The sequence below is a fragment of the Mirounga angustirostris genome, unplaced genomic scaffold (assembly GCF_029215605.1).
Source record: "Mirounga angustirostris isolate CCGP_5_RB_7025 unplaced genomic scaffold, mMirAng1.0.hap1 SCAF_5, whole genome shotgun sequence".
NCBI classification, from domain to species: Eukaryota; Metazoa; Chordata; class Mammalia; order Carnivora; family Phocidae; genus Mirounga; species Mirounga angustirostris.
This window is the reverse complement of record NW_026991713.1, coordinates 178,896,641-178,924,127: the sequence shown is the minus strand read 5'-3', so window position 1 is coordinate 178,924,127 and position 27,487 is coordinate 178,896,641. Positions and strand designations below refer to the sequence as shown.

Sequence of the window (27,487 nt, the reverse complement as noted above, 5' to 3'; positions counted from 1 at the left end):
GTCACCCCCCAGGAGAACCCTCGCTCAGCCAGCAGGCCCACCTCGAAGGCCCCCTCCACTGCTCCCTGGAGGGGCAGCCCCCACCCCGGTGAGCGGACACCGGCCCACTCTGGCCAACGCGGAACCCCCTCTTGCCTGACCCCCGAAACCAGCGCGAGGGTGGCCCTGGGACCAGGCGCGGCCACTTTCAAAGGCTGGGAAAGAAGCCTCCTCCTCCCTGAGGCTGCGGCTGGGAGGACGAAGGCCTCACTGTCTGCCATGTGTCCCACCTCTTCCCTCCCGGCCTGGAAGAAGCCCGTCCACCCCGGGGAAACAAGGTCAGCGATGCGGAGATGGACAGCGAGTGAGGCCCGGCCTCCGTGCGGCACTCAGTAAGCATGTGGGGAACGACCTGAAATCTCAGACCCGACCCAGGGCCCGGACGAGCCATGCAGCCTGTGGGACCATGTGGCAAATGTCACGACGCCTGAGTCTCAGTGGTGACGACCGAGAGCCACCGACGCATGGACAGACGGAGGCCGGGGGGAAGGGTCGTCTCCCCCGTAAATGGTGTGGGGGCCACGGGATGCCCCAATCACCCTGACCACACAGCACACACAAACCCCAACTCCTGAGGGAGGTCAAATTTACAAACAGAAGGTAAAACAAAACATGGTTAGAAGAAAACATAAGAGAACATGGTGATCTTGGAGCAGACGGAGGTTTTTCTGAAACAGGTTCCGAGGCACTGGCCACACGTGAACACAAGCACCCGGGACTCAGAGCGTGAGACGGGCAGAGGCGGTCACTGGAAATACAGAAACCTGACCCAGGACTCACGCCCAGGATCCCCAGAGAACTCACACAAACGGGCAAGGCAAAAGCAGACAATTCAAGTTTTAAGATGGGCGAAAAATGTGAACACTCTACAAAAGTGTCCAAAGGGCCGACAAAGCACGGAATGGAGCGCAGATTCGTCGTCAGAGGGATGCCAGTTACCATGGCAGCAAGACACCCGTGCTCCGCCCCAACGCCCGGCCGGCACCGAACAGGTTCAGAACACCGAGCACCACGGGTGCTGAGCAGCCAGGGCTCGTGCTGGTGAGGACGGGAAGGACACGGCGCCCTGAAAACGCCACCTGGTGCTGTGCCTGCTCGAGGAGAGCAGGGTGACATCCTAGGGCCGGCAACTCGGGGCCTCAGAGACGGCACCAGGAGTCAGCAGCCACGGTCCAGGCCCATCGCGCACAGTGTGTGGTCCCCACGTGCAAGGCCGTCCGTCCGCGAGAACGGGCGCGCGCACAGCACCGGACGGCACGCGTCAGTCCCGCCGGCACACCCCACGGCGGCAGGCCACACTGCTCTGTGCCGTGGAGGGCAGGAGGGGCCGGCACGGGGGGCTCCGGGGTGTTTGTGATGCTCCGCGTGCTGCTGTGGACGCCGGTCACCGGCGCGGTCAGTCCGTGGAAACTCACTTCTGCGGTCCTGCCCCGTGGCCGTGACGGAAAGGGGCGCCCGGACACAAGGACCGTCCAGACGCTCGCGGGGAACTGAACGCTCAACGGTACCAGAGTTCACGCACACTCCGGAGTGAGGGCAGGTCCACACGCACACACACGAACAGACACACACATGCACGCAGACACGCTCACGGGGCACACGCGTACACAGACACACGTATGTACTCATGCACACACACATGCGTACACAGACGGTGGGCACACAATACACAGACTTACACACGTATCAAGGTCAGAGAACCCCAAGGGGAAGGGGCACTGGAGACCACTGGCCTAGCGCTGCCGGGCCTCCACCGTCCAGGGATCTGCTCTGAGACCCTGATGACCCTGTGCCAGTCTGGGGGGGTCTCACCTCTTCTCCCTCATGCTCTTGGATCTGCTGGGCGCAGCCCCAGTTTATGGTCTAAACGACCTGCCCCATGCCCAAGCCAGTGGAGGCGGGGCAGGAGCCGGGCGCGGGAAGCTCCCCTCTGCGACACCCCCTGCCCTCCACGCAGAAGGTGGCTCCCAGGGGCTCAGGCACCAGGAGATGCCCCATGTGGAAGAGGTTGCTGCCTCCCCGGTCAGGAGGGACGTCTGTGGGGCCACAGCAAGGGCTACGCCTCTGGCCGTCACTCCCTGGCCTCCGGGACAAGGACAGGGGCCACTGCAGGGCAAGGGAGGGAGAGGACCGTCTCAAAGGCCTCAGCGTCTGCCGGAGCAGAGAGTGAAGGCCCCGAGCCTGGTACTCTGGGAGGCTGGTGTCTCCTGAGCAGACGGGCGGGAGGCCACTGGCCCGCAACCCCGTCAGTCTCCGTCAGCCAGGCACCCCGGGCCAGTTCTTCCCGCTCGATACGCTGTGATCTGCCCTCTCCTCTCCAACAATCCCATTTCCCACTGCCTCCGTGACTCCCGCCCACACGTCTCTCCTCTCTCTTCCAGAGAAAATGGACAGGGTGGGGAGGGACGGAGCCTTCATTCAGATCATCCCACCCCCCGGGGAAGCAGGCTGGCTGCAGACACATCCGCTCAGTGTGGTGGGAGAAGGAGCACCACCGCTCCCACCCAGGACCATGTCGATCTGGGGGCGGTCCTCCCCTCGAGGGTGAACTGCAGGTATAGAAAACATGTGCTAGGGGATTTTAGGATCCCAGCAGGGCTTAGCCAGATGGGAGCGGACAGAGGGAGGAGCCCAAGGAGAAAATTCTTACTGGCTGCTGAGGGTCTGATGAGTTGGGACAAATGACCCACTCTCTACAGGGGTCGACATGAGCAGGCCAGGCATGGGGAGGCCTTGGCCCCGGGCATTCACGGCGAGGATGACTCTGCGGGGTTGGCACCCAAGCTAATTTGGCCACAGCCAAGAGTTGTCTCCCCCTCCTCACAACTCTGGCCACAGAGAGCAGGACCCCCACCCACCCCAGACGGTGGTCAGTGGCCGCTGTGCCCCGGCTGGGATGACCTCTGACCTGGGGAGCCCAGACAGGCTGGCTGCAGAGCCCAGCGAACACAGCCCCTAGCCCCATGGCCTAGCCCCCACCTCCGGGGGGCAGGGGGGGCACCTGTGTCACGGAGAGGGCACCCACGGGTACCTGTGGCCAGCACCAGGGTGAGCTTTCCTGCTGGCCACACCACTCAGCACGGCCTCGAGCTCCCTCACCTGGAAAACGTGGATGACCCACCCCGAACAACGCCAGGGACCGAGAGAGTGACATATATTGAAGACCCTCATAGACTGTAAAGTTCTGTACCGCCGTGAACCATTTCCTCAACACGTGGGCAGTGGGTGAAGAAGAGGGAGGGTCTCCCCGGCACGTCAGCTGACCTGGGGGCCACAGCCGGACTCCCCGGGTGTGGGACTGGCCTCTGCCCATTCCTTCTGTCCTGTGTGGAGCCGTAAGGACCCGGTGGGGCAGGTGGGGCAGGTGGGGCAGGTGGGGCCGCGTCCCTGACTCTGCTGAAGAGGACGGCCACGGGCGCTGGGAAACCTTGCTGAGCGGGCCTGGGGCAGGGGTGGGGGCTGCGGTCCACCCCCCAGGCTTGCCCCTGCACCGCGACTGGCCTGCAGAGGGGGTTGGGGATGGCCAAGCACAGCCATCCGCTGTCCAGGCGGCGCAAGCATGCCAGCGCTGGGACTTAGGAGAGCGAGCTCCCCAACCAGGCCAGCCCCGCAGAACCAGGCCGTGAGGACGTCATGTGCCCTGTGGGCGCAGCCGCGGCGGATCAATCCTGGGCATCCTAGCCCAGCTGGCTTCCCTCTTCTTCACGCGCAAACTGACAAGCGAGCCTAAAGCCACAGTCTGCTGGTGCTACCCTGACTCTGCTCTGCTTCTGCCTGAGAACTAGCGTCCGTTGGTGCCCCATTTCTGGGATAGAAACGTGCCCACGGGCATAACCCACTCCCTCTCCCGCAGTCGGGGGCAGACTCCTCCTTGGGAGACGTTCCCGAGCGTGAAGACCCACTGCAGGCCTGAGCCCCTGCTCCAGACCTAAAGACAAGCATCTGCAGCAAGACAGCTCCGGGTCGGGTCTCAGTGCCCGTGACCCCCCGAATCCTCCCCGGGGAGTCCCCCTCGGCCTCTAGGTCGACGTGGTGCATCGAGGTCTGAGTGTGTGCGCTGAGGCTTGCCCTCTTCAGACCACACCGACGGAGCCTCCCCGGGATGAAGGCCGCATGAGAGGCCCTGGCTCTTCCAGCCTCCCTGCAGGTCCACCTGCTGGAAGCTGGAAATAGTGCCCAGGGGAGACCAGCTCGGAATCAGCGAGAACAAGGCGGCTCCTGTGTTAAGCTGGGGTGTTTATAACAAAGCAACAGGGAACGGATGCTGTCTCCAGGGGAGGCTACGAAAGCAGCAAGACGGAGCACCCAGGGCATCCTGGCCCCCACCGGGTGGGCGGCAGCCTCCTGGGAGGCTCTGGGGCCAGGCCTTTGGGATGCTGCAAAGAGCAGGGCTGAGGGGGTACACTCCGACCTGGGTCACCACAGTGCCAGGAGTGACCGCTGACCCCTGCCCCGTCCTGACGGTGGCGGGAAAGTGGGAGGACTCACAGGCAGCTGGGGTGGAGGGCAGGTGTCCCTGCTGGGCGGGCAGCCCAGGCCCTCCCGCTGCCGCAGGGGCTGAGGGCCCGCACTGCAGCACGAGGGACGAGGGCCCCGCACAGAAGCCCTGGGTCACGGTGCATGTCCTACTCTGTCCTTCACAAAACCCTCCTTTGAGGGGAAACAGGTCGAGAGCGGGTCAGGGGACAGAGGCTTGGGGCCGCGAAGGCTGGGGCAGGTGAGGCTCCTTCCCTCGGGCGCACTGGTCACTGGTCCAGGGGAATGAGCCTGGTGGGCTGCTCTCCTGTCTGCCGGAGACGGCTATCATGTGGGCCGGCAATCCTTCCCGCGAGTGGGCAGGAAGCAAGGGTTCAGGTCTGTGGGCCGCACGGCCTCTGTTACCACTGCCCCATGGGGCGGTCTCAGAGGCGGTAGACAGACGGGCACCGCCAGGTTTCAGAGAGCTCTGTTTGCCAAAACGTGCAGCCGGCCGGACCTGGCCCGTGGGCTTGGGCTTGCTGACCTTGGCTGGAAAGAATCTGAGGAGGAAAGTGGGGGAGGAGGAGGAGGAGGACGGTCTTCCCACGGGGACGTGTACGGGCTGCGTGGCGGGCCGCATCGAGCCCGGTCCAGGCGCCGGTTTCCGGAGCGCCGGTGCCAGGGACGGAGGAGTGTCCCAGCCCACGGAGCCGAGCCAGAACACGCTGAAGACAATAGTGAGCAGACCGCGCTGGCAGGGACAAAGACGGAAATAAGCACCCGCGGCCTGGAGGACCACGTGTGTGTGACAATGACCGCACCCAGCTGGTGGGCACGTGCCCCTCATCCCGCATCACCCGGCTCCCAGCTGCTTCCCCAAGGCACGTGGCGCTGCGAGGGGCTCGGGAGGATCCCGAATAACCCGGCCCATGAAGACCCCCACCTCCCCCACAAGGTGCCAGTGGCCCCGGGCACTGGGACAGACCACGAACTCTCCAGAAGAGAATCGAGAGCCCAGATTCTCTACAAGGGTGCCAACGCCACTCAACAGGGAAGAGCAGTGCTTTCATACACATGCTGGGACCACGGGACGTCCACAGGCAAACGCGTGAGGCAGGACCCCTACCTCACACCACACGTAAAACCAAACTCAAAACCAAACACCCAAACACCTAAGCTAAGACCTAAAACTACAACCCAGAAGAAAACACGAGCATAAGCCTTCGTGACGCTGGATTCGGCCATGCGTTCCTGGACGGGATGCTAGAAACGAGGAAAAGTGAAAGGAAAACCAGACGTCGTCATAGTGAAAAACTCTGTGCTTCGAGAACCAAGAAAAGGAAAAGACAACGTACAGGACGGAAGAACGTGTTTGTGAGTCACACGCGAGTACGTGACTCGTACCCACGACGCTGACTCAGTGGCGACAGGACCAGGTAACAGGTTATAAGACGGGCGGTCTGCCAACACGCTTCTGCAAGGAGCAGACACAGAAATGGGTAAGTACGTGACAAGATGCCCAAAACTGAGGTCATCGCTCATGAGGGAAGGGAAACCAAAGTCCCCACGAGGTAACGAGCGTTGGTGAGGGCAGGGAGGAGGCAGAGCCCCCCCGGACCGTGGCTGTGGACGCAAAACGGCGCAGCCACCGAGGTAACAGCTCCTCGAGCAGTTAAATGTGGAGTCACCGTATGGCCCAGCAAGCCTGCACACCAGGGTCTGCCCAAGAGAAATAAACTCCACGTCCACGAGGAAGCGTTCGCAGCGTCGTTATTCGTGCAGAACAAAGGCGGGAAGAACCGCATCGGCGCAGCAGATCATTACTCAGCTCTGACGCCCGCGACACACGCAGTCCTTAGACACACGATGCTCGGTGAGAGGAGCCCCCCCAGAGGACCCGTGACAGGATTCCACGCAAACGCGACATCCAGAACAGGAGCCCCCACGCCGGTGGCGAGTGGGCCGGGGGCTGCCACGGGGCAGGGGACAGTGGAGGCACGGGACGGCTTTCCGAGGCGATGAGAGTCATATGCCATCTGCGAGACCAAAACCACTAAATTGCTCTCACTCTGAATGTGTGATGTATGTGGTACATGAATCCTGTCCCCATAAAGCTGTTATTCTTTTTAAAAAGAAGAAAGGCAAGCGGTGGGCGCCCAGATGGGAGAACAGCTCTGGGCTGGGTGAGGGAACACGTGCTGGCTGCTGCAGGCCCCCCAACTCCCGCGTCACCCCAGGGCCAGCTGGAGGAGTTGGGGGCACACATCTGTCCGGCTGGGCACCCCTCCGCTGTCCTGTGCAGGACCCGAGAGCTGGGCCCAGACGCGGACTGCAGCGACCACAGGCCGCCCGGCCCCACCAGCGGCGCTGCCCGGCTCCAGGGCCTCAGGATGCACCCATCCAGCCGCCAGGCTGCAACATCTGAGCCTCCAGGGCACCCTCGTGGCTCCGTGCCTCCACGGCTGGTCAGAATTCACTGCCACGTCCCCCTTGAGGGACACCCAGCTTCCTGTGTTCGGGCTCCCTGACCCTGGGCCCTCCGGGCTCCTGCAGCACCCCCGGACCCTGCACACTGCCAGGCCCCCATCCCGAGGGCAGGGCTCTGCTCTCTGGTGCTGCTGGCTGTCCTCCCTAGAGACGCCCGGCAGGGGCCCGGCTGCTCTGCTCAGGCCTGTCTCAGCTGGGTCTCGACACGCGGGTGCTTCGGGCTGCCTTGCACGTGCAGACCTGAGACCCCAAGGTAGGGCCCAGGCCAGCCTGGGTCCTGGCACAACTCTAGGAGCTGCTGCTCAGCTGGCCAGGCTGGTGGGGTGGGCTGCACAGGCCTAGTCCCCGAGATGAAGCGTCAATGCCCCGAGGGCCTGGGTGTCCATAGGCGCCTGCCACCTGGAACCTTCCACACCGGGCTCAGAAAGCTGAGGGCTGGAGGACGTTAGGGGGAAGTGAGGCTGGCGGGTGCAGTTGGGGCTCCCCAGGAGTCTGGCCCGGTGTGGAACTGGGGAGTGCACAGACCAGGTGGCCAGATGCTGTCTTCCCAGGGCAGCCGCCCGTGGCCCGGCCAAACGGGACGTGGGCACCGTGGTCATCCTAGGATGTCACGCAGACCCCATTCTTACCCCCCTCCCCCCACACCCTATAGAGCGGTCACTGGGCAGGCAGGGGCTGAGCCGTGTCAGGGCCGCGTGGCTGGGCAGTGCATCCACGGGGCTCTGCCTGCCACACCGCCCCCTCCTGGTGCGAGGAGACCGTCTTCCTGCTTCCTTGTGGACAGCACAGCTGGACAGCAGGGAGGCCCGGGAGCAGAGGAAAACACAGGCACCCCGGCCGGCTCGCCACGGGACGTCCAGCCCCCGGGAGCAGGGGCTCACAGACGCTTCCAGCAGGCGGCGAGCCCATGAGGACCAGGCTTCGCCCCATCCCCCAGACCGGTGAAGGGGACCCAGGGCCTGGCCCACAGCCAGCGCCCCGTAAGGACCCACCGAGGGGAGCCAGGGCCCCCGCAGCGCCAAGGGCCGCCTGCGAGCTCCCACTCGCTCTTAGGGTGGCGCGTCACCCCATGCAGCACGCCTCATGTGACCTCTGCTTCGTCGCTGACCTCCCGCTCGGAGGTGAGGGCAGGCCCCGGGGCGTGGCGCAGGCGCCTACGCAGCAGGGACATCTCAGCCAGGAGCGGCTCGCGCGGGCGGGAGCACCGCGCACACGGGCCAGAGCCGCAGCTCCGCTGAAATCCGCGGCTAGATGGCGGCTCTGAGAAGAAGGGGAAATGGCTGTAACGCGCCGAAGACGGGTGGCCTTGTGTGATTCGCAGCTGAGGCGCTGACGGTCCTGACAAGAACCTCAAAGGGAAAAGTCCTGGGCTTCCTTAGACGAGCTGGTGACCCACGCCTGTCACTCGCGGCGGGAACGGGCGCTTCTGCCAAAGAACCACCCAGTCAAAGCAGAAGGCCAGGGCCAGACACGGGGTGGCCGGGGTTGTGGGGGCACCTGCCGCACGTTTTTGGGACAGCAGCCGTGGGCCGGGTGGGGCTGGGCCGCAGTGTGCGCCCCGCTCGCCCCCCCAGGGCCTGGAGGATTCTCTTCTTCCGCCCTGACTCTGTGCTAGCTCGCAGGAATGGCTGCCCCCTGTGCGTCCTGAGTCCCGCGGGCAGGGGGTGGCGGGCAGCATCTGGGGCCCCTCCGCCCCCAACCGTGCTGGCCCTCTCCCATCTGCAGAAGAGCGAGGGCAGTGGCCACCATCCCTGAGGACCTTCCGGGCCCGGGGCTCACAGGCCTGCATGGAGGGCGAGCCCCAGGGTCCCCTGCCCGGCCCGGCGCCCTGGCAGCCAGGGCGAGGAACCGGCTGCCCCTCGGCCGACAGCCCAGGAGGGAGGGCGCCTGCCACCCGGGCCTGACGCGCATACCAACAGGCCCTGCTGGAAGAGGCAGGGACGCAGAGAGAATTAAACAACACGGTTAAATAAGTGCTGGTCCTCATGCATATTTATAAATCACCCGGCCTCAAAGCTAAATCAATCTCTCTCCCGGCTGAAGGAAGCACAGCTCCGGGAGAAGAGCGGGGGCCTCGGGGGCGCCTGCTGGGTCTCAGGGCCAGGGCCGGGCTTCCTAGACGGGGAGCACAGCCCTCCCGGGCCCTGCCGTTGTGACCTTGCCCCCCCACCCCGGCCCTGTGTCTTCTGCAGCCTGCTTTACCCCAGCCTGCGGACACACTCTGCACAGGCCCAGGGCTGGTACTCCCGGGGCCCAGGAGTCACGTGACCTTGGGCAGGTCCTGCAGGCACAGGACTTGTGTTTTCCTTCTGCCTCATGGGCAGGGGGGAGCCAGCGGGGTTCTTGCCCGGTACTTACTGGGCTCACAGGGACACTCCCTGGCTCTGAAGCCTTGGGCACACGGTAGGCCTCATCCCTCAGAGCGGGGAGCGCGAGCCCATGGGACAGCGTGCCAGTGCACGTGGAAAGTGCAGGGAATGGGGGCAGGGGTCCCACAGAGCAGCACAGGATGAGCACCCCGCCTCCACCCCCACCCCCAGATCTCCAGCATCATGACCAGCTGGCCCACCTCCTGGCTTGGAGATTGAGAAACTGAGGCTCAGAGAGGACTGGAGGCCCACTCACCTGCCCAGGACTGGTCACTGGCGGGGGGGGGGGGGGGGGGGAGAGGAGGGACGGGGAGAGAGGCCCAGGGCTGGTGGCCACAGAGGCAGGTCCCTTCCTCAAGCCACAGACATCTCACTGAGGGGGCAACAGGTGCTCTGCAAGCCTCCATCCGCCCCTGGGCCAACATGGCCAAGAAGATGCCAGGGACCACACGGGCCCGGCCCCCCTCCTCCATTTCCCCTCCTGTCCCCCAGGACAGAGGCTTGATCAGAAGCTGGGCACTCCGCAGTCCCTGTGGCCAAGGCTGCACCTCTCAGTGGGCTGTCCTGATTTACAACGGGGGTCTGTGTGCCTACTGTGTCCAGCGCCACGCGGCCAGCCCTGAAGGGACAACCCACGGCAGCCGCTGAGAGGCCTGGGGCCCCCAGTCAAAGACCCTCCCAGGTAGCTCCAGGAGCACAGCAGAGGGAGGACGGAGCCTGGGGGCCACTGTGCTACATCTCAGAGGCCGGCCATGATGCTGGTCCGGAGCTCTGCTGGTGAGGCATGATGTTTCCAAGACGCAGGAGGGCAGGACCCGCAAGGAAAGCTCTGGTGACCTTGGGCGCTGGCTGCCTACACGAGGCTCCTAACCTCGGGAGGTGAGCCGAGATGGGGCTCGAAGCTCCAGAGGGGCGGGTGACCAACACCACGAGCGCATCAACGCCTCCCTCCTCCCGGAGACGAGCGGGGTGCCCATCCCTCCCTGGCACCCACACAACCAGCAGCTCAGCCACACGGGCCAGGCACAGAGCTCCCTCGGCCCTGAGCAGAGGCGGGGCCTAGCTAGCCACTCAGCCTCCCCTCCGGGTTCCGGGAGCAGAACTTCCCTGTACTGGTTCTGAGATGAGACCAAGTCTCGCTCGCTCGGAGCCTCAGTTGCTGGTCTCCCAGACGGGGATGCTACCACTCACCTTCCCAAGTGCTGGGGAGAGGGGACGTGTGAGCAGTCTTCAACCACATGAGCTTTGCTGAGTACACAGAGCCCAGCAGGACCCCCGGCGTGAACACCAGAGTCAATCCTGACGGGCTTCGCTCACGTCTGCCAGACGCAGCCCAGACCGCTGTGTCTCCACACGGGCCCACGTGTGGAGGACCCAAGCCTTTCCAGAGCCGTCAGCAAACTGGGGGCAGGGAAGCCCAGGTGCGAACCTGGGCCCTCGAAGCAAGGAGAGGACAGAGACCACGGCACACGGGGCGGGGGCACAGGACAGGGGCCTCCCCCGCCCCCACACTGCACTTTCACTCCCCCTTCGGCCATCAGCACCGGGCTCATCCATTCTCCCCCAGAATGGCCCAGAAGCCACGAGAACGTTAGAGCTAGAGGTCATATACTGGAATCTCTTCCCGCTCAGGACACCTGCCTCGTACTACACACCTGGTCACTGCAGCGTGCCTACGGAGCGGCCTCGCTTTCTAGGGGACCTGGGCCTCGAGAGGGCTGGCCACCTGGCCGGGCAGAGCCTGCAGAACGGCACGACCGCCCTCACGGGCCCACTCCGGCACCGTCCCCGCCACGGTTGCTCGGGAGGAAGCAAACGCTGACAAAACTGCCCCCTTCTGAGCCTGGGTTTCTATCAAGCACACCTGGGGCTCCCGACAGCCCAAGTGGTGGCAGAAGGGACAGGTCAATGGAAGACGGAGAGGTCCAGGGGCTGGACTCTGGGAGGGCAGAGCAGAGGCCACTGGTGATTTCTGCACAGATGGGACAGGGTCCCCACTAGACCAGACCCAGCAGATCCTCGTGTCCCACCAGCCTGGGCTGGGCCCCAGCTCCGCCAGCCAGTGGGCGAGGGTCCTGACTCAGGTCGGGAGGGGGGACGGGGCAGGGAGAGTGGAGACGGCAGAGACCGACAGCGCGTGCGCCCGTCTGTCTGCCGCGTCCTGTCCCTGCCACACGTGCCTCTGTGAGTCTCCTGTGCCACCTCGCCGGCCTGCGTGCTCTCTGTACGCTGCCCCTGACCTTGGGCTCCACTCAGCAGCCAGAGGCCGGTGAGCCGGTCACCACCCGGACTTCCACCCGGAGGTCCCCCAAAGGGGACCTGTCCCGAGAGGCTGGGCCGCAGTCTGCAGGGAGGCGGAAAACACCTTGTCTGGGTCAGGAGAGCTGGATGATGGCCATCGCCCTCCCCCACTCCCTGGACCTACGCAGGCAGCTGCTGCCACGGGGGCTGCCCTACAGGCCCCCCAGAGAAGGTTGTTCTGGGAGCAGCACTGGCAAAACTCTGGGTGGGGGCAGCAGAGGCGGGTGAGTGAGGACTGGCCACGGACTGTGATGGACGCTGGCTCAGCTGCCCGGCCAACAAGCCCACCTAATGCTCCCGTCCAGGGGCTGGGCCCTCCGGAGGCTTGGTCACATCAGGACAGGGACAGGCCTCCTGCTGCCTGTGCTCGTCCGGCTGCTCGGGACACCGCCCACCTGCCATTCCACAACAATGGCACTGAGCAGGCGAGCCAGGTCCCTGCTTGGCTGGGCCGATGAGCTGCAGCTCCTGGAGTCGGGCGGCCTGGCGGTCACGGCCTCCTCATCACAGGGAGCCAACAGTGGCCACAGCCAGAATCCCACCCGCCTGAGCTGGGAGGAGCCGGCAGAGGCGGGATGAGCTGCCAGCAAGCGGGGCCCAGCGAGGTGGGCTGGCTCGCGGAGGGTCGGACACCCCACACCCAGCACCCGGCTGGCCAAGCGACCGCTGCTCAGCCCACGGGGCCCCTCCCTCCCTCTGGCCACGGCTGTGGTATAGGGAGGGCGTGGGGCCTGGCACCACATTCAGAAGGAATTTGGGGCCCCGAGCCCTAGAATAGCGCTTGTGTAGGAAACATCAGCCCCGCCCCCAGCAGAGCCCCTGGGTCGCAGGAAGATGGGCCTGACCAGCTGGAAGGCAAAATGGAGAGAGCAGGGAAACCGGTGCGGGGCTGGATTAGCGAAGCCCCTTTGCACTGGGTGTTCTGATGACTGCAACCCAAACACCCTCACTCATCAAACGGGATTCTTGACAGCATAACCCACCGGGCTGCCGTCTTCCTCCCAGGCAGCCATTATCTTCTGTCCCCACACATATTCCCCGAGGAAGCCGGTGGGGCCAGAGACACCTGGACACAGCAGGGGACAGGGAGGGCCATGCGCTCCGCAGACAGGACCCCCTCTTCCCTAAGTGCCCACTGAACAGACGAGAACCACAGCCGCCAAGGGAGAAAGGGCCTCTGCCACACAAGACCCCCAAAGGCCCTCTCTGCCTCACCTCTGCCTCGCGCCGCACAGAGCGGGGCGGGGGGACAAACGCGCACACAGAAAGCCCCTCTGCCACCCAGCTCCTGTCCCTGGAGCACCTGACTTCTGCTGGGGGGGGCAGTCTGGCCCCAGTGCCCACAGCACCTCCGTGGCGTGTACCCCAGGCGCGACTGCTCCCCCCCACAGGGACGGTGCTGCAGGTCAGGGACGGGGGCGTCTGCCGGACTCCACCAGGGCAGACGTGCTGCGGGTGCCCCCCCCCCGCAGCTGGGCCTGTGCCCGCCTGGCCTGACTCCCCAACACGGGACAGCCCGCCACACAGGCCGACACTCGTGTGTCTACATGGGGGACGGGCACAACCCTTCAAGGGCTGAGCAGAGCCGGCACCCCCCGGCAGCCGACCTCAGACCCCCATCTGGTGGGGCTGCGACCTCCGCCGGTGTCAGCAGGAGCAGGTTGGGACGCAAATCCAGGGTGGGGGCTTCACGGGGAGGAAGGTGACAGGCTGTTCAAGGGGCCTGTGGAGGAACCCTGGCATGCAGGGTGGGGCCGGGGGCCCCGCTAGTCCTGGGACACTCACAAAGGACAGGAAGCCCGGGACAAGTGCTCCCTAAGCTGGCCCTTCTTCTGCCTCTCTGGTCATGGACGCCCCCCGACTTGATGGGACCTGAGGGAACTGCTGTGATGGCCAGAGAGCCCCACACCGGCATCAGGACAACGGGTCTCTCCTGGCTCTGCCCCAAAGGCTTGGGGCCTCGGTTCCTGGGAGGGACACACGGGCGCCGCTGGGCACGAGGCTGCAGCTGGCTGAGCAGGGCTCAGGACCCACGGGCGGTCCTGGGACGAGGGCGCTGCCCTCCGCCCACCAGCCCCACCCCACGCCGCCACACTCCAGGCCCACTCAGGAAATTCCGCTTGCCTAGAGATGACACACATGACCTCTCATCACGCCCAGCGTCCAGGCTCCTAGAGGGCTGGGTAACACGAAGCGTGGCGAGGAGCGCGCGGAGAGGAGCGCGCGGAGGGCAGGAGGCGTCCGCACGCGGTCTGAGAGCGGCGAGGCTGCCGGGGCCACAGACGGCGCGGTGCCACCGCCCCCCAGGCCACGTGGTCCCAGGGCAGCAGAGCAGGCCGGCCCGGCGCCCTGAGGGTCACAAGGTGGAACGACCCCGTGTGTGCACGGGGGAGAGGCCGTCCGGGCCAGCAGCCTAGGGGGTCTGCGGCCCCGCGGAGACGCCTGCTGGCCCCGGCTCATGGGATGTGAAGGGGCTTATTATTCAAGACACGTTGTTCTCCTCATAAAAAAATCAAAAGAAATCAGTGCCTGTCGAAATGTCTCCACACAAGTGCACATCAGCAAGCTGGCTTTTCTTAGTCCTCGGCGTTAATAAACATGAGCAGCCGGGCGCCACGGTGGGGAAGGGAGGCTCTCTCCTCAAGCGTCTTGTTTTACACGCCCGTCCAGGAGCGCGGGTCCGGGGCACACGTCTGCCCGCCCCGAGGAGGGTCACAAACCTCCAGAGCGGAGCTCAGAGTCCACGTGTGCGCTCGCCCGGCCAGGACACCGAAGGAAAGACCCCCAACCCAGAGGTAACATAGGAGAGGAACACCTGTCTGTAAGCGTTCCGGTGGGGCACAACGGGGACCCCGTAAATGCAGACACAGCAGCGTTCCTGCGCAGAAGAGCAACCGTCCCACGATGTCTGGACCCCAGAGGTTCACCCTCATCTCCCACGAAACCTAACAATTTCTACATTGGTTGGGGGAGCTAGATACGTTCATTCCAGGGGGCACATAAAAGTAAACAAGAGGTGCCAGGAAAATCCTGCAGGAGAGGTCACGGGGCCGGGAAGGACGGGGCGCACCAGCCGGGGGAGCCACCCGGGCCCGAGGGGGCGGCCCTGCACCCCAGCGCGGACAGGCTCTGCAGTAAGCGGTCCTGGGGCTACCGGGAGGAGCTCTGCTGGGGAACAGGCTGATGTCGGGCTTTGTACCCAAACGCCGCATCAACGCAGACTCACACGTGAAAAACAAAACCGCCGTGGAAGAGCCCTGCACAACCTGAGCCCAGACGCAACGTCAACAAACGCACCTACAGAAAAACCCCAAGACCAAAACCTGTCCTCCGTTAAAAACGCCTCAAGCAAAGTCAAAAGACAGACGACCAACTGGAAAATACAGTCACAAAACAAAAACACCTCAACTCCTCAAAATACAAAAAGCTCCACAAAATCAACAGGACCAACAACCCATCTGAGAAACGGACCACGGACATTAGCATACACGAACGTACTCAAGGGCCCTCACTCCCGCGTGTAATGAAAGGACGGAAGGTTGAAAGTATACTGGCCTACCCCCCCCACCGGCAGAAGATCTCCCAGCGTCACAGCGCTCTCTTGGTGAGGCCGCGGGGAGCCGGCGCTCTCCTAGGCTGCGGTCGACGCCGTCCCACAGCAGAATCTACCAGAGTAAGTGCAGGTACCCTCTGATCCCATGATCTCCCTCCAGAAGTTTATCTTACACACACACACACACACACACGCAGATGCCATACACAGAGCCCTTTGCTCCGGTCACCCCCTCTGGGGCTCACCCTCCACCCACGCATCCCCAGCACATGGCCTGTGGGGTTCGGCCCCTCCAGGAAGGAACCCAGAGAGCACTGCAGGAGTGTGGGCAGAGGGCCAGCCAGGGGCAGGACATGCCCGAGGGCGTGGTCAGCAGCCAGACAGGCCACAGGGGAACAGAGCAGGAGGGTTCTCAGAAGCAGAGGTCAGGCCTGCCTTCGGCTCAGGGCTCCCTGGCAGGTGGGGGCGGGGAGGTCTGTCCCCGGGGGGGGCCCGGGCCAGGCAGGAGGAACCTGCAGGTGGAGGGAACCAGTGGGCACCCGGGGGGCCATCCTGTCACAGCATCAGAGGGAAGAGGGCAGCACAGGGTGAGGAGGGCAGCACCCCCCCCAACCTCGTATTCAAGAAGAGGGAAGGAGGTGGAGGCCGGGAGGGTCTGATGAGACAGAGCTGCTTGCCTGCTGACGCAGGGATGGGAGCGGGGACAGCTCCACGGGCACCGTGAGCTTTCCGCTCACAGGCAACCCAGCAATTTTCTACCCACTCCGTTTCCAAAAAAGATACTTATTTCAAATGTCATTGGGCTGCAGTCTGGTCCCTTTCCTGAGCAGCGCTGCCGGCTGGCTACAGGCAGCCCCACCCAGCCCCGGGGGAGCCGGCGCGCGGGGTGGGCTGGGGGGGAAGTGGGACCTGCGCCCACCCCTGATGGTCACCTGGCTGAATAAGCAGCGTGATCAGGCAGCACGGAGGGGCAGTGAGACGTGGGCTCCACTCCCAGAGAAGAATTCTGCTTGATTACATGCTGAAGCATTTACAGGGAAGGGTGCAGATGTTTGCAATTTGCTTTAAAATGCATCAGAAAAATGTAAAAGCACTGATGGATGGCAGAGGGGTGGTATCAGGAGGCCCCCACAGTAAGATGCTCGTGCCCGGATGTGGGTGGTGGGTAAGCGGGTCTCCACGGAGGAATTCGTCCGGCTGTACGTTTGAGAATGCTCATCAAGCGCTAGGGCAAACCCAGGGGGCCGAGGGCCCAGAGCGCAAGCGTGTGGCCAGGCTGTGCTGTGCACTCGGGTGTCCGGCCAGGGCTGCTGACAGACACGCGTCCGCCGCCCCTCTCAGCTGCACCTCCAGAGCTTCATGTGGCCCGTGGCTGTCACCGTCCCCACATCTGGCCTATCAGAAACACGAATGGGGAAAGCACGGGTGTCGTCAAGGTAAGGCACGGGACGGCAGCGTTACTATTAACACTGGTGAGGCCCGGGCCCTGCTCGGCCGGCCTGGGAGCTGTCACCGCGGTCACCAAAGTGGCCTGAGGCCAGGGCCACAGGCCACGGTGAGGGCCGCAGCCCCCACCCGCACCAGAGCCCACCCACCGAGAAGAGGCCAATGGGACGTGAGTCCTACTGCCAGTCCGCAATCATTCTCCTGGCTCTGGGAAACCGAGGCCCGCCGCGGACAGGTGTGCGGGGCAGGGGCGGGGTGGGAGGGAGCAGGGGGCCCAGGGCCGTGGTGGCCAGCCCCTGGCTCCGGCAGCCACACGGGAAGCACAGGGCGCCCCCTGCCTCCAGGCCCAGCCGTCCAGGTGGTCTGCCCACTCCCAGCCCCGGGACATCTGGACCTGGCCCAGCCCATCCTGCCTCTACAGAAGGGGTCTGTGAGCCAGCCACTCATGCGCTGGCTGTGGGCCTCGGTTTCCCCATCTCTAAAGGGGGGCGCGCACGAGACAGCAGCAGTCCCCCGCGGCTGGCGGGGGCCCCTCCGTGGGCTGGGGCACCGGGTCGAGCGTGGGAACGGCCCCGCCCCCGCAGCCCGCGCCCCACGCCGTCCGGAGAGCGAGGAGCAGGCTTGGACTGGGAACGGGAGCTGTTGCCTCACCAACCAGCTGTGAACTGATTACAAGAAGTTCTAACTGGTGGCGCTCCCTCTCCAAGCATATGTTCCCAATTAAGTCAAACTGCAGCTGATTTTAATCAATCTTCCTCGAAGCGGCCCAACTCGAAGCCTGTCTGCAGAGGGAAGAGGGGAGAGGGGGAGGGCATGCGCACAGGAGCGCCCTGCCGGCCGTGGCTGGGCTGCGTGGGGCTCGCGGGGCAGCGGGGGCGAAGACACCCGTGGCAGGCCTGCTGCTTCCCAGGCCCCGGCGCAGAGGTGAAGGGGTGAGGTCTCTGCCCTCCACACGCGTTTCCTCTCCCCAGGCACCCCCACGTGCACATGGTTATCCCAAAGTTATAAAGGACGAAGTGGGGGCTCACATGGGAAAGCCAACATGCCTAAAGCCACCCGGGCAAGGGACGGGACAGGTCCAGCTGAGGACCCCACGATGCCCTCCTGTTTCTGAGCGTCCAAGCCGCCTTCACACCCATTTCGTGGCTGCCTGGACCCCGGCCAGACCCAAGTTCTTCCTGTCCGCTCTGCGTGACCCGCACGGCCGCTCACCTTGCCCTGACTCGCCGCCTTCACTCCTGTCTGTCCTGGGGGGTCAGGGTTCCAGGGCGGAGCCCCGTGTCTCTGCACCCTCGGCAGGGCCTGGGCTCACCGGCGCTCGTCGTGAGCCGGAAGAAGGGACGGCGTCGGGGTCACACAACCGCTGCTTCCACGGCAAGCGCCCACGCCCTCTGGAGCAGTCAGCTCAGCCCTGGGGCGCCAACCTGTGCCTGCCCACAGCACCACACGACAGATGCGGGTTGGCGCGGCCGGCGGGGGGAGCGGGCCAGGAGACAGGGAACTGGGTGCCCAGCCCAGCTCTGCCTCTCCTGCTGGGTGCCCTCGACCGAACGACTGCTCCTCCCTGACCGGACGTTTCCTCATCAGGACCTCCTACTGAGGACCGTGGACACAGGGAGAGGTCTGCAGAGCACAGTGATGGTGCGTGGCCGACCTTCCTGAGACGAGCCCCAGTCTAGGTGCGGGGACGGCCCTCATGGACTCGAGCTGCAAGCGGGAACATGGACAGACTGTCACAGCCCTCCTCTTGCTGCCACTCAAGGTCAGAGACGGCACTGCCGCGGGACCAGCAAACGTCCCCAGGCCTGGGACACCCACCAGAGCAGAGGAGGCAGCGGTGCGAGGCTATCTAGAAGCCTCCACCACCCACTCCTCTGCGCTTCAGCCCTGCCACCCCCGCCCCAGGGCCATGGCCGAGCTCAGGGAGTACCGCCACATCCCCGCACACGCACCTGAGCCCCCAGCATGACGGAAACCTGGCCGCACAAGCCTGTCCCGGGCCCCCCCAGCTCCCATGGACACGGACGCCACCTGCCCCCATGAGCAGGTGCCCAGCCCGTTGGCCGTGAGCAGCTCCAGGACTTGCTGCAAGACCTCTGCCCCACCCGAGGGTCGGCGTGGAGCTCAAAGTATCTCCACCCAGGAACACCAGACGCGGGAAGAGCACCGGACACCCCATCTCCCAGGATGACGAACGTCCATCAGCCACAGTGCTCACCTGCATCGCACCCCAGAAACCCTGCCAAGAGCCACAGCGGGCTCCCTGGGAAAGGCCTGGAAGCCCAGAGGCAGGAAAAAGGGAAAGATTCCAGCAGGACTCACTGCACCCCCATCACGCGGTGGGGGGGCCTGGGCAGCCACGAGCCCCGCTCACGGGCTGTTCCTGACTGGACACGCAGGAGACACCCGCCAACCCTGCTCTGACAGGGCCCGGCTGATGGGCCGCTGGGGTGGACCTGCCAACAGCCCAGCTCTCCCTTCTGAGGACCGCGGCCCAATTAAACCAGTGCGGCTCCCAGAGCTGAACGCTGCGAGCCACGGCTCATGGCACCTCGCTTCATCAGAGCTGTCACTTCTCCCGACTCCAAGAATCGGTAACAAAAAAGAGATTTGATTTGCTTCTAATAGGTGTCAAGATAAAACCAATGGCCTGTCCAAAATCTGGGTAATCACAAACCTGCAGGTTCCTTGCCATGGAACAATTTAGACAAGAGGATAACAGTGAAAAACAAAGTCGGAGTGAACGGTGTGAACAGCAGTGTGACCTCGCGGCTGCAGGCAGGTGGGGACGGTCCTGGATACGAGCCCAAACAGAGAAGGTCCCACGGGCCGTGGCCAGTGCAGGGGGAGGGGAGAACGCCGGTGGAGCACAGGCCCGGGGCCATGGGCTGGTGACACGCGGCCCGAAGGCGGGACACCCTCTGTGCTGGGCTCTGGGACACATGCTCTCAGCCAGCCAGGGGTGCGTGCATCCGGGAGGGCCCCAGCTCGGTTGAGTCTGGTGACCCAGAAGACGGGACGTCTGTGCGTGCGGGAGGCACGGACATGCAGGAAGAAGCCGGGAGGGCAGGGCATGCTTGCCGGGAGAACGCGGAGCTCTGGGAGGAGCCTCCAGCCGTGGCCGCCCGCCAGTACGCACCTGCAGGGTGAACCGCTCGAGCTGCATTTCCAGCATCTTCTTGTCTTCTTCCAGACGACTGCGCTCCCCTTCCAGCTCCTCAATCTTCAACCTGCAAGAAGAGCCGGACCATCAGGACATACACAGCAGCTCGCCCATCCATTCCGACAGACAGGTGTGTGGGTGTGGGTGTGTGTGGGTGTGTGTGGGTGTGTGTCTCTCTCACGCCGGCCGGGAGTGCAGCCCACGTGTCTGTTCTGACCAAGATGGTTCTGCAGGGGGTCTTCACCGACCACAGCTCGGTGGTGGTGGGGGGGGGGTGGCTAAGCGGAGGCAGGACAGGTAGGAGCTTGCACGTGTCCTGTGCCTGGTGGTCCACTCCCAGGAGGTGTGACCACATGTCATAGAGGACACAGAACCACGGAGATGGCCTGGAGAGAGATGCGGGCTGGGGGGGAAGTAGGCTCAGGGGACCGCGCAGCGTCCCTCCTCCGTCATGGGCCCAGAGGCTATGTGAAGGCCAGCGGCCGACACAGGCGAGCAGCAGGCTTCAGCTCACCGTAAGAAAGTCTTATTTTTGTCTTCATTTTTTAAAGTTAATTTTCTGAAAGGCACTACATTCACATGATTTAAAAATCAAAAAGTGTGTCCAGGAAGCAGTGCCCAGCAGGTACACAGGCTGAGGAACAGGGCCTTCCCCACCACCAGCCAGAATGGAAAGCTCACATTTCATAGATTATTCAGGAAGGTCTTGGCTCAGGAGCGAGAGATAATTATCTCTAGACTGAGAAGTGCTCCAGGACGACCCAGCAAATCACACAAGATCTGAAAGGACCAAACTCTTTCCAAGAAACCTAATTGCATCTCTGAAAAAGCTCAAGAAGATTTATATGAATACAAAAACATTCAGAATCCAACAAGCCAAAATTCAGTGTCTGCCAACTAATCAAGGCCTAGCAGGCATTAAAAGAAGTAGGAAAACATGACCCATAATGAGGAGAATAATCAATCAATTGAAACCGACCAAGAACGGCAGACATTAAGTAGCACCCAAGGACATTAAAACGGTTACTAAAGTGCTGGGACACGGGAGCACCAGTCTGCTGTTGAGCAGCTCAGCGGCGTAAGGAGGAAAGAGCAAGATGACCCAATCCCTGGAGGGGAAGGCCCAGCACCCGAGCTGACAAACAGACTGGACGGGCTAATTACAGAGTCGACTCTGTAGGAGAAAGGGTTTCACACTTGAAGACTATAAAAAAGAAAAGAAAAAAACAACCCAACACACAAAACACTGAAAATAATCCCGAGTAAAACAGATAAGAAAAGGAATATTTAAGACTCACAAGGTCGTCACTGAGCTGTGGGGCGACTTCACGGAGCACAACGTCCGTGTGGGTGGAGCCCCCGGAGGAAAGGACAGGGAGGGAGAGAAGGACAAACACTGCCAGAAAGTGCCGAATTTGATGAAAAGTATACACAGATCTAAGAAGCTCAACAAACCCCAAGCACAAGACAGAGCCCCCTCTGCACATGACAAAAAGAAAAATCTCTGAAATACTGAAATAAGAAAAAAATGCCAACCTAGAATCTGATTCCCAATGAAAATATTCATAAAGATGGTCTGAGGCAAACGGAACCTACAAGAACGCGCCACCAGCGGACCCGCTCCACGAGGGAGGCCAGGGAAGCCCTGGTGGCAGCAGGACGGGGACCCTGCATGGGGACTGGGATCCACGCAAAGGAGCGAGCAGCAGTGGAGAGCGTGACTACCCTGGCAAGTACGTGGTTTTCAATTTCATCTAAATCTTATAAGGACACTGAAATTACTAGCTTCTATTTGCAGTTGACGTACCGTTGACAAGCACCATCACGCGAGTTTCAGGCGTGTGACGCCGAGACTCTGAGACCACGGACATCAAGGAAGGCTCACCATGGTAGCGACTATGGACGTCACCGTCTGTCTCCACACAAAGTCACTGTGTGGTCCTGGGCTGCGTTCTCTGTGCTGTACGCCACACCCCGAGACTCACCCGTTTTATAACTGCAGGTCTGTAGCTCCTAATCCCCCCACCGGTTTGCCCACCCCTCCCCCTCCGGTAGCCAGCAGTTTGTTCTCGTATCCGTGAGTCGCTTCTGTTTTGTTTCATCGGATCACTCGTTTCGTCTTTGAATTCCACGTGAGTGCAACGCTACGGCATTTGTGTTTCTCTGATTTAGTTCACTGAGCGTAACAGCCTCGAGGTCCATCCATGTCGTCACAAATGGCTAGATCTCATTCTTTTTTATGGCTGAGTAATATTCCACCGTGTATATACACACGGCATCTTCTAGCCAAGACACAAAAGCACATTACAATTTTTGAAGAGACCGTTCCAACAACACTAACAAAAGTGTCCTGGGGTCTGAGGTGGAAGTCTGACTAGAACGGGTGACACGCACAGGGGCTCGAGGGGAACATCAGACACACGGGCTTGCGAGGCTGCCCGTGTGGGAAGGTACGGCATCGCTTGCAGGAGGGCTGTGGTAAGTGGAAGATGTGTACCGTAACCCCGAAAACAACCCCCAAAATAGCCAAGAGCAACAACTAGTAAGTGGAAAAAGGAAATACAATGAAATAATGACACACACCCACTGAATGAGAAAGAAGGCAGAAAATCAGAACGGGGAATGCAGAGGAAGAGCTGAGACGAGAAGGAGAGAGTGAGACCCAGCTGTACCGGCCGCCACATGACACGTGTGCCGCCTACCCACCCGCCTACACGCAGGCCGTCAGAGTGGGCAGAACAGCCCCACTATGCGCTGCCTCAAAAGAGCGCTCCTGACACGGAGAGGCAAAGCTCCATGAGACAGTGGCACGGGGAAGACAGAAAGCTGGAGACCCCGCTGGCGTCCAAGTCAGTTTCAGAGCCAGGAATGGCTCCCACGAGGCAAATTCAATGACAAAGAGGCCACTGGCCAGGAGAACACCGGCCTGAACACACACAGGCTCACGACAGAGCTTCCAGAGAGATGCAGCAAAACCTGGTAGAAAGGCAAGGAGAGAGAGCCAAGCCCACGGTTACAGCCAGAGAGGTCAGTATCACGCTCTCGATAACTGGTAGAATGAGAAGCAAAAACCCCAGAAGGAAAAGCAGACAGGAACAACATGACCAGCCAACTTGACTCAGTGTCGGGTGGAAGCACTCTGACCACCACAACAGAGGGCAGTCCTCTCGGGCGGACACACATTCGTGAACACAGACAGAGGCTGGGCCACGCAAAGAGGCTCAACGTGTTGAAAAGGATTTTAGTAATTCAAAGTATCTTCCGTGACCCTAATGGAATTGAGCTAGAAAAGAAGGATAACTGGAAAACATAACACAGCATCCAAGAACACAGAGCACGTGGAGATCAATCCGGAGAAGCTGTCGGAGGCCCACCCTCTGATAACTATGCAGGGGTCCGCTGAGCGGAGGGGAATTACCATCAGCCCAAATACATGGAGATACACGCGGCTGCGGCTAGAAGGCCAGCCTGCCAAGACCTCACTTCTCCCCACACTGTTCGAGAGAATCCAAGCCATCCCAGTCAAATCCCACACATTTCTCTGTACAAACGGACAAACTGATTCTGAAAGTCATGTGGAAATGTAACAGGCCCAGAATGCTCAAAACAACATTGGGGAAAAGGCTGGAGAGCTAACAACCTAATTTCAAGAAATCGTCATAAAGCCAGAGTGACCAAAACAGCCTTGGTCTGAAGTCAGACTGAGGAAACACAACAGAGCCCAGAAATAAACACCTACACATGGACAGCCTGTTCTGATAAATATTCTAAGGCAATTCAGCATAGAAAGGATGCTGTCTCTTTTTAAAGATTTATTCATTTTAGAGAGAGCGAGTGCACATGAGCGGGAGGAGGAGCAGAGGGAGAGGAAGACTCTCAAGCAGAGTCCCCGCTGAGCATGGAGCTGGACGCGGGGCTCAATCTCATGACCCTGAGATCACGACGAGCCAAAATCAAGAGTCAGACACTTAGTTGACTGAGCCACCCAGGCTCCCAGAAAGGATGTCTTTTCAACAAATGGTGCTGGAACAGCTAGGTATTCGTTAAAAAAAAAAAAAAAAAAAAAATCCTCCAATTCTGTAATGTGTGTAATATAAAAAACTAACTCAAAATGGAAACAGAAACTTCCATGTAAGTCGGAAAATTATAAAATTACTAAAGAATATAGGGGGAAACCTGCGAATCTGGGATAGGCAAAGTTTCACAGCTACAATACCCAAATCATCACAAATAAAGAGAAAACACTGATACAGATTTCTCCTTAAAAGCCTCACAAGGCAGCGAAATGGCGAGCCGCAGGATGGGGGGAGATGCGTGCAAGGCAAGTATGTGACAGAGGACCTGCACCCAGAACAGACGAAGAACGCTCAGACTCAGCAAGGAGCAAACCGTCGAGTAAAAACTGGACACGAGTGGGAACACTCTGCAGAACAAGACCCCCGATGATGACAAACAGAGACGCTCAACATCATCGGTCGTTAGGGAAACAAAGTGCACACCCCAAGCAGGGCGGCCGCGCACCGATTCCGGGTACAGTGGGAAAGGCTGCGGGCCAAGTGCTGCTGTGGAGGCCCTGGGGGCCGTTGGCTGGTGGCGGGGATGCTGGGCGGGGCAGCCACTCAGGCAGGCAGATTCCTAAAACAGGGCAGCACACAGCCGCCACTGAGAGAACAGGAGTGTATCTCCACACAAGGACTTTATTTGTAACATGAGGCCGCTTTGTCTGTGGCGGCCGAAAGCCGGGGAAAGCGAATGCCCACCCCTAGTGCACGCAGACAAACCGCAGCACGTCGACCCGGCAATCTACGGGAACACACCACTGATTCGCACGCACTGCGATGTCAGAACTGTGAAGCCGGGCACAGAAGAGTGGACACTGCGCGAGTCCGTTCCTCTCCAACTTTATCAAACGCCAGCCAGTCCGCTCGAGTGAGAGCAGATCAGGGGCCGCCTGGGGTGGGGGAGGAAGGGAGGCTTCCAAGCCCTCGAGAGCAAACGTCGGGGGTGACGGGCAGGTCCAGCACCTGGAGTGTGGTGACCGTTTGACAGGGGCGTGCGTGTCTGTGAGAACATCACACTACACTCTGAACATGTGCAGCCTGTTGTCGGCCACACCCCAATAAAGCTGCAGAAACACCTGCTGACGTGCACCACCCCACACCCCCACGAGCGCTGCTGCAGGCCCCCCCGCCCCCCCGCAGAGGCGGGAGCACTGGCCAGAGCGCGGACATGCGCCCCCCTCGCAGACGGGCTCCTGCTGGGTCAGGGCTTCTCCGAGGGATGGACAAGGAGGTGCCCCCAGGAGTGGGGGGGGCAGCACCTGCCGCCTCGGGGAAGCAGCCTTCTGTGGGAAGGACCACTGCATCTTGGGCGCAGGCTGCATGAGAAGCCCTGCTAGGCTGCTGTGAAAACAGGTTACGGATTCTGAAGGCTCGTGAGCGAATGTGCTCGAGGGCTACATTCAAATAAGCACATGCGTGGCTGTAGGCGTATCGATAAGACGGCTCGCTGTAATCCATGCCGCTGTCAGAGAACAAACCCACATAAATAACGCTTGTTTGCGCGTTTTAAGACGGAGCACCTCCTTTCCCTGGGCCTCCTCTTCAGGCAAACTGTTACCTCGCTGAGGGAGAGAGAATAAACCGCCTGTGTTCCAAAGCTCGCAAGGCTGCTTTGCCTTCAAGTGGTTCAAAGCAAGCAGCCGTGGCGTGAGTTTGTAGAAACTGCCTCCAGGTTCCTGAGACGAGGGGGCTGCTACACAAACCGGACGACATCCTGGATCGCCTCTCGAGAAGACGAAGCCAGTCAAAGCAGGGTGTGCACAGGAATCGGCAAGGAGAGGCGGCTGCTAGCCGCTCCCACTGGACCACGCAACGGCAATGGGGGAGGGGGTGCCAGGGGTGAGGCCCCAGAACGGCCTGGACAGGCACAGCCGGCGGCACTGGCCCATGACGCACCTGTCCAGCCTGAGCGCCCGCTGCTCCCACGTGGCACGCACTCCCTGCTGCCTCCCCCTCCCCGACGGGCCCTGACCGTCGGCTCAGGACCGTGCAGTGCGTCACACGCCCACCCTGTTTCCAGCACAGAGAGAAGGGTCGGGCTCACAGGCACAGGTGACCGCGTCCACACGCAACAAATGTCGGATCTCGCAGTGGGGTCTGCAGCACAGAGAGGCTGCCGGCCCAGCTCTGGGGTCGTCCATGCAAGGAGGGGGTCCTGCAATGCCCTGAACGTCTGTGTCCCCCCAGATTCTTATGCTGAAGCCCTAACCCCTGTGTGATGGAACGTGGACGCAGGCAGGGTTCGCTGAGGTCCTGAGGGTGGTACCCCGTGAAGGGGTAAGTGTCCCTGTAAGAGAGATACCCGAGGGCTTATGCACACTGTCCCCCACCGTGAGTACTCGGCAGGAAGGCAAGGCCTGCAGCCAGGAAGGGTCCTCACCAGAAACAACCACGTGGCCCCCTGACCTCAGACTTACAGGCTCCAACAGGGAGAAAATAAATGTCTGTTGCTTAAGGTGCCCGGGCTGTGCCATCTGCCATGGCAGCCCAAGCGCAGAGGCAGATTTGGTCCCAAGGGGTGGAGGCCGCTGCGACAAGCCCCTGCCCGTGCGGACACGGCTTCAGAGCGGGTGATGGGCACAGGCTACAGCCAGGAATCTGGGCACTGAGGGTAACTATGGGGAGGACTCCGGTGGAAGCAAAGAGCATGTTCTGGAAGGTGGAGGAAAGGTGGGCCTCACCACAGAGCGCAAGGAGTTTGGCTGAACCGTGTCCTTGTGTTGGTGGCACGTGGCTGTTCAGCAGAAATTGCTAAGCGGAGTTTGGAAAGAGCGACTTACGATAAAATGAGAACCAAGGATGTGCGTCGGGAAGGAAGTGTCGGTGTTACGGACCCCTGGTCTCGTGCAATGAGGAGGCCTCACCTCCATGGACTTCCTCCCAAGAGCCCAAACCTAGGTCTCTTCATGAGACACGTCAGACAAGCCTGGCCCGGGGACGGCCACGACCACCTGGCCAGTGCTGATGAGGTTGCAGGAAACAGAGAGAGACCAGGATGCTGTCTGGAGCAGAGGAGGCAGGGGTAACCAAAACCAAGGCGGGGCCCGGACTGGACGTCAGCGGGCAGATGAACGGCGCAGCCAAAGGATGACGGTACAATCCCACAGCAGGTGTGTCCAGCGGAAGATGTTCGAGATGATGGGAAACATGCCCATGGGAGCTCTTGTCCTGTTTTTGCAAGCCTCCTGCAAACCAAAACTTAATCCAAAATGAACAGTTGGCATGAAAGAAGGTTACAATATCACCCTGGACAAGATACTTACTCCTTTCTCACTTCCTTCATCTATAAAGTTGGGATAGTAATAGTCCATACTGGGTTTTTTACAGCTTGTTTTAAGAATTAAATGAGTCAGTGCCTGGCACGTAGTAAGGGCTCACGCAAGAAAGAAACGTGAAGAAAAGGAACGGCGACAGGAAGAAGGGAGCGAGCCGAAGTGGCTATGTCGACGTCGGATGCAGGGGACCAGCCAGCGGCCCACCCAAAAGGGGCCACGACGACACAACGTGCAGACACAGCGCGGAGACCCCGTGGGCTGGGTCCCAGAGCCACAGAAAAGCGAATCGAGCGAGTGTTTTGGTTCCCCGTGCACACGGCAACCTGTGGGGTCTG

General features: G+C 61.6%; 1 protein-coding gene across 20 annotated transcripts in view; it reads right to left on the bottom strand.

The window, feature by feature from the left end:
* Positions 1 to 27,487, bottom strand: part of MAD1L1 (mitotic arrest deficient 1 like 1) — a 315,585-nt gene that overhangs the window by 66,458 nt on the left and 221,640 nt on the right. For all 20 annotated transcript variants that reach the window (XM_064593404.1, XM_064593403.1, XM_064593406.1 and 17 more), the window contains one exon: positions 19,793 to 19,883. In XM_064593404.1, coding sequence (XP_064449474.1) covers positions 19,793 to 19,883 — 91 coding nt within the window. The remainder of the gene's footprint in view (positions 1 to 19,792; positions 19,884 to 27,487) is intronic.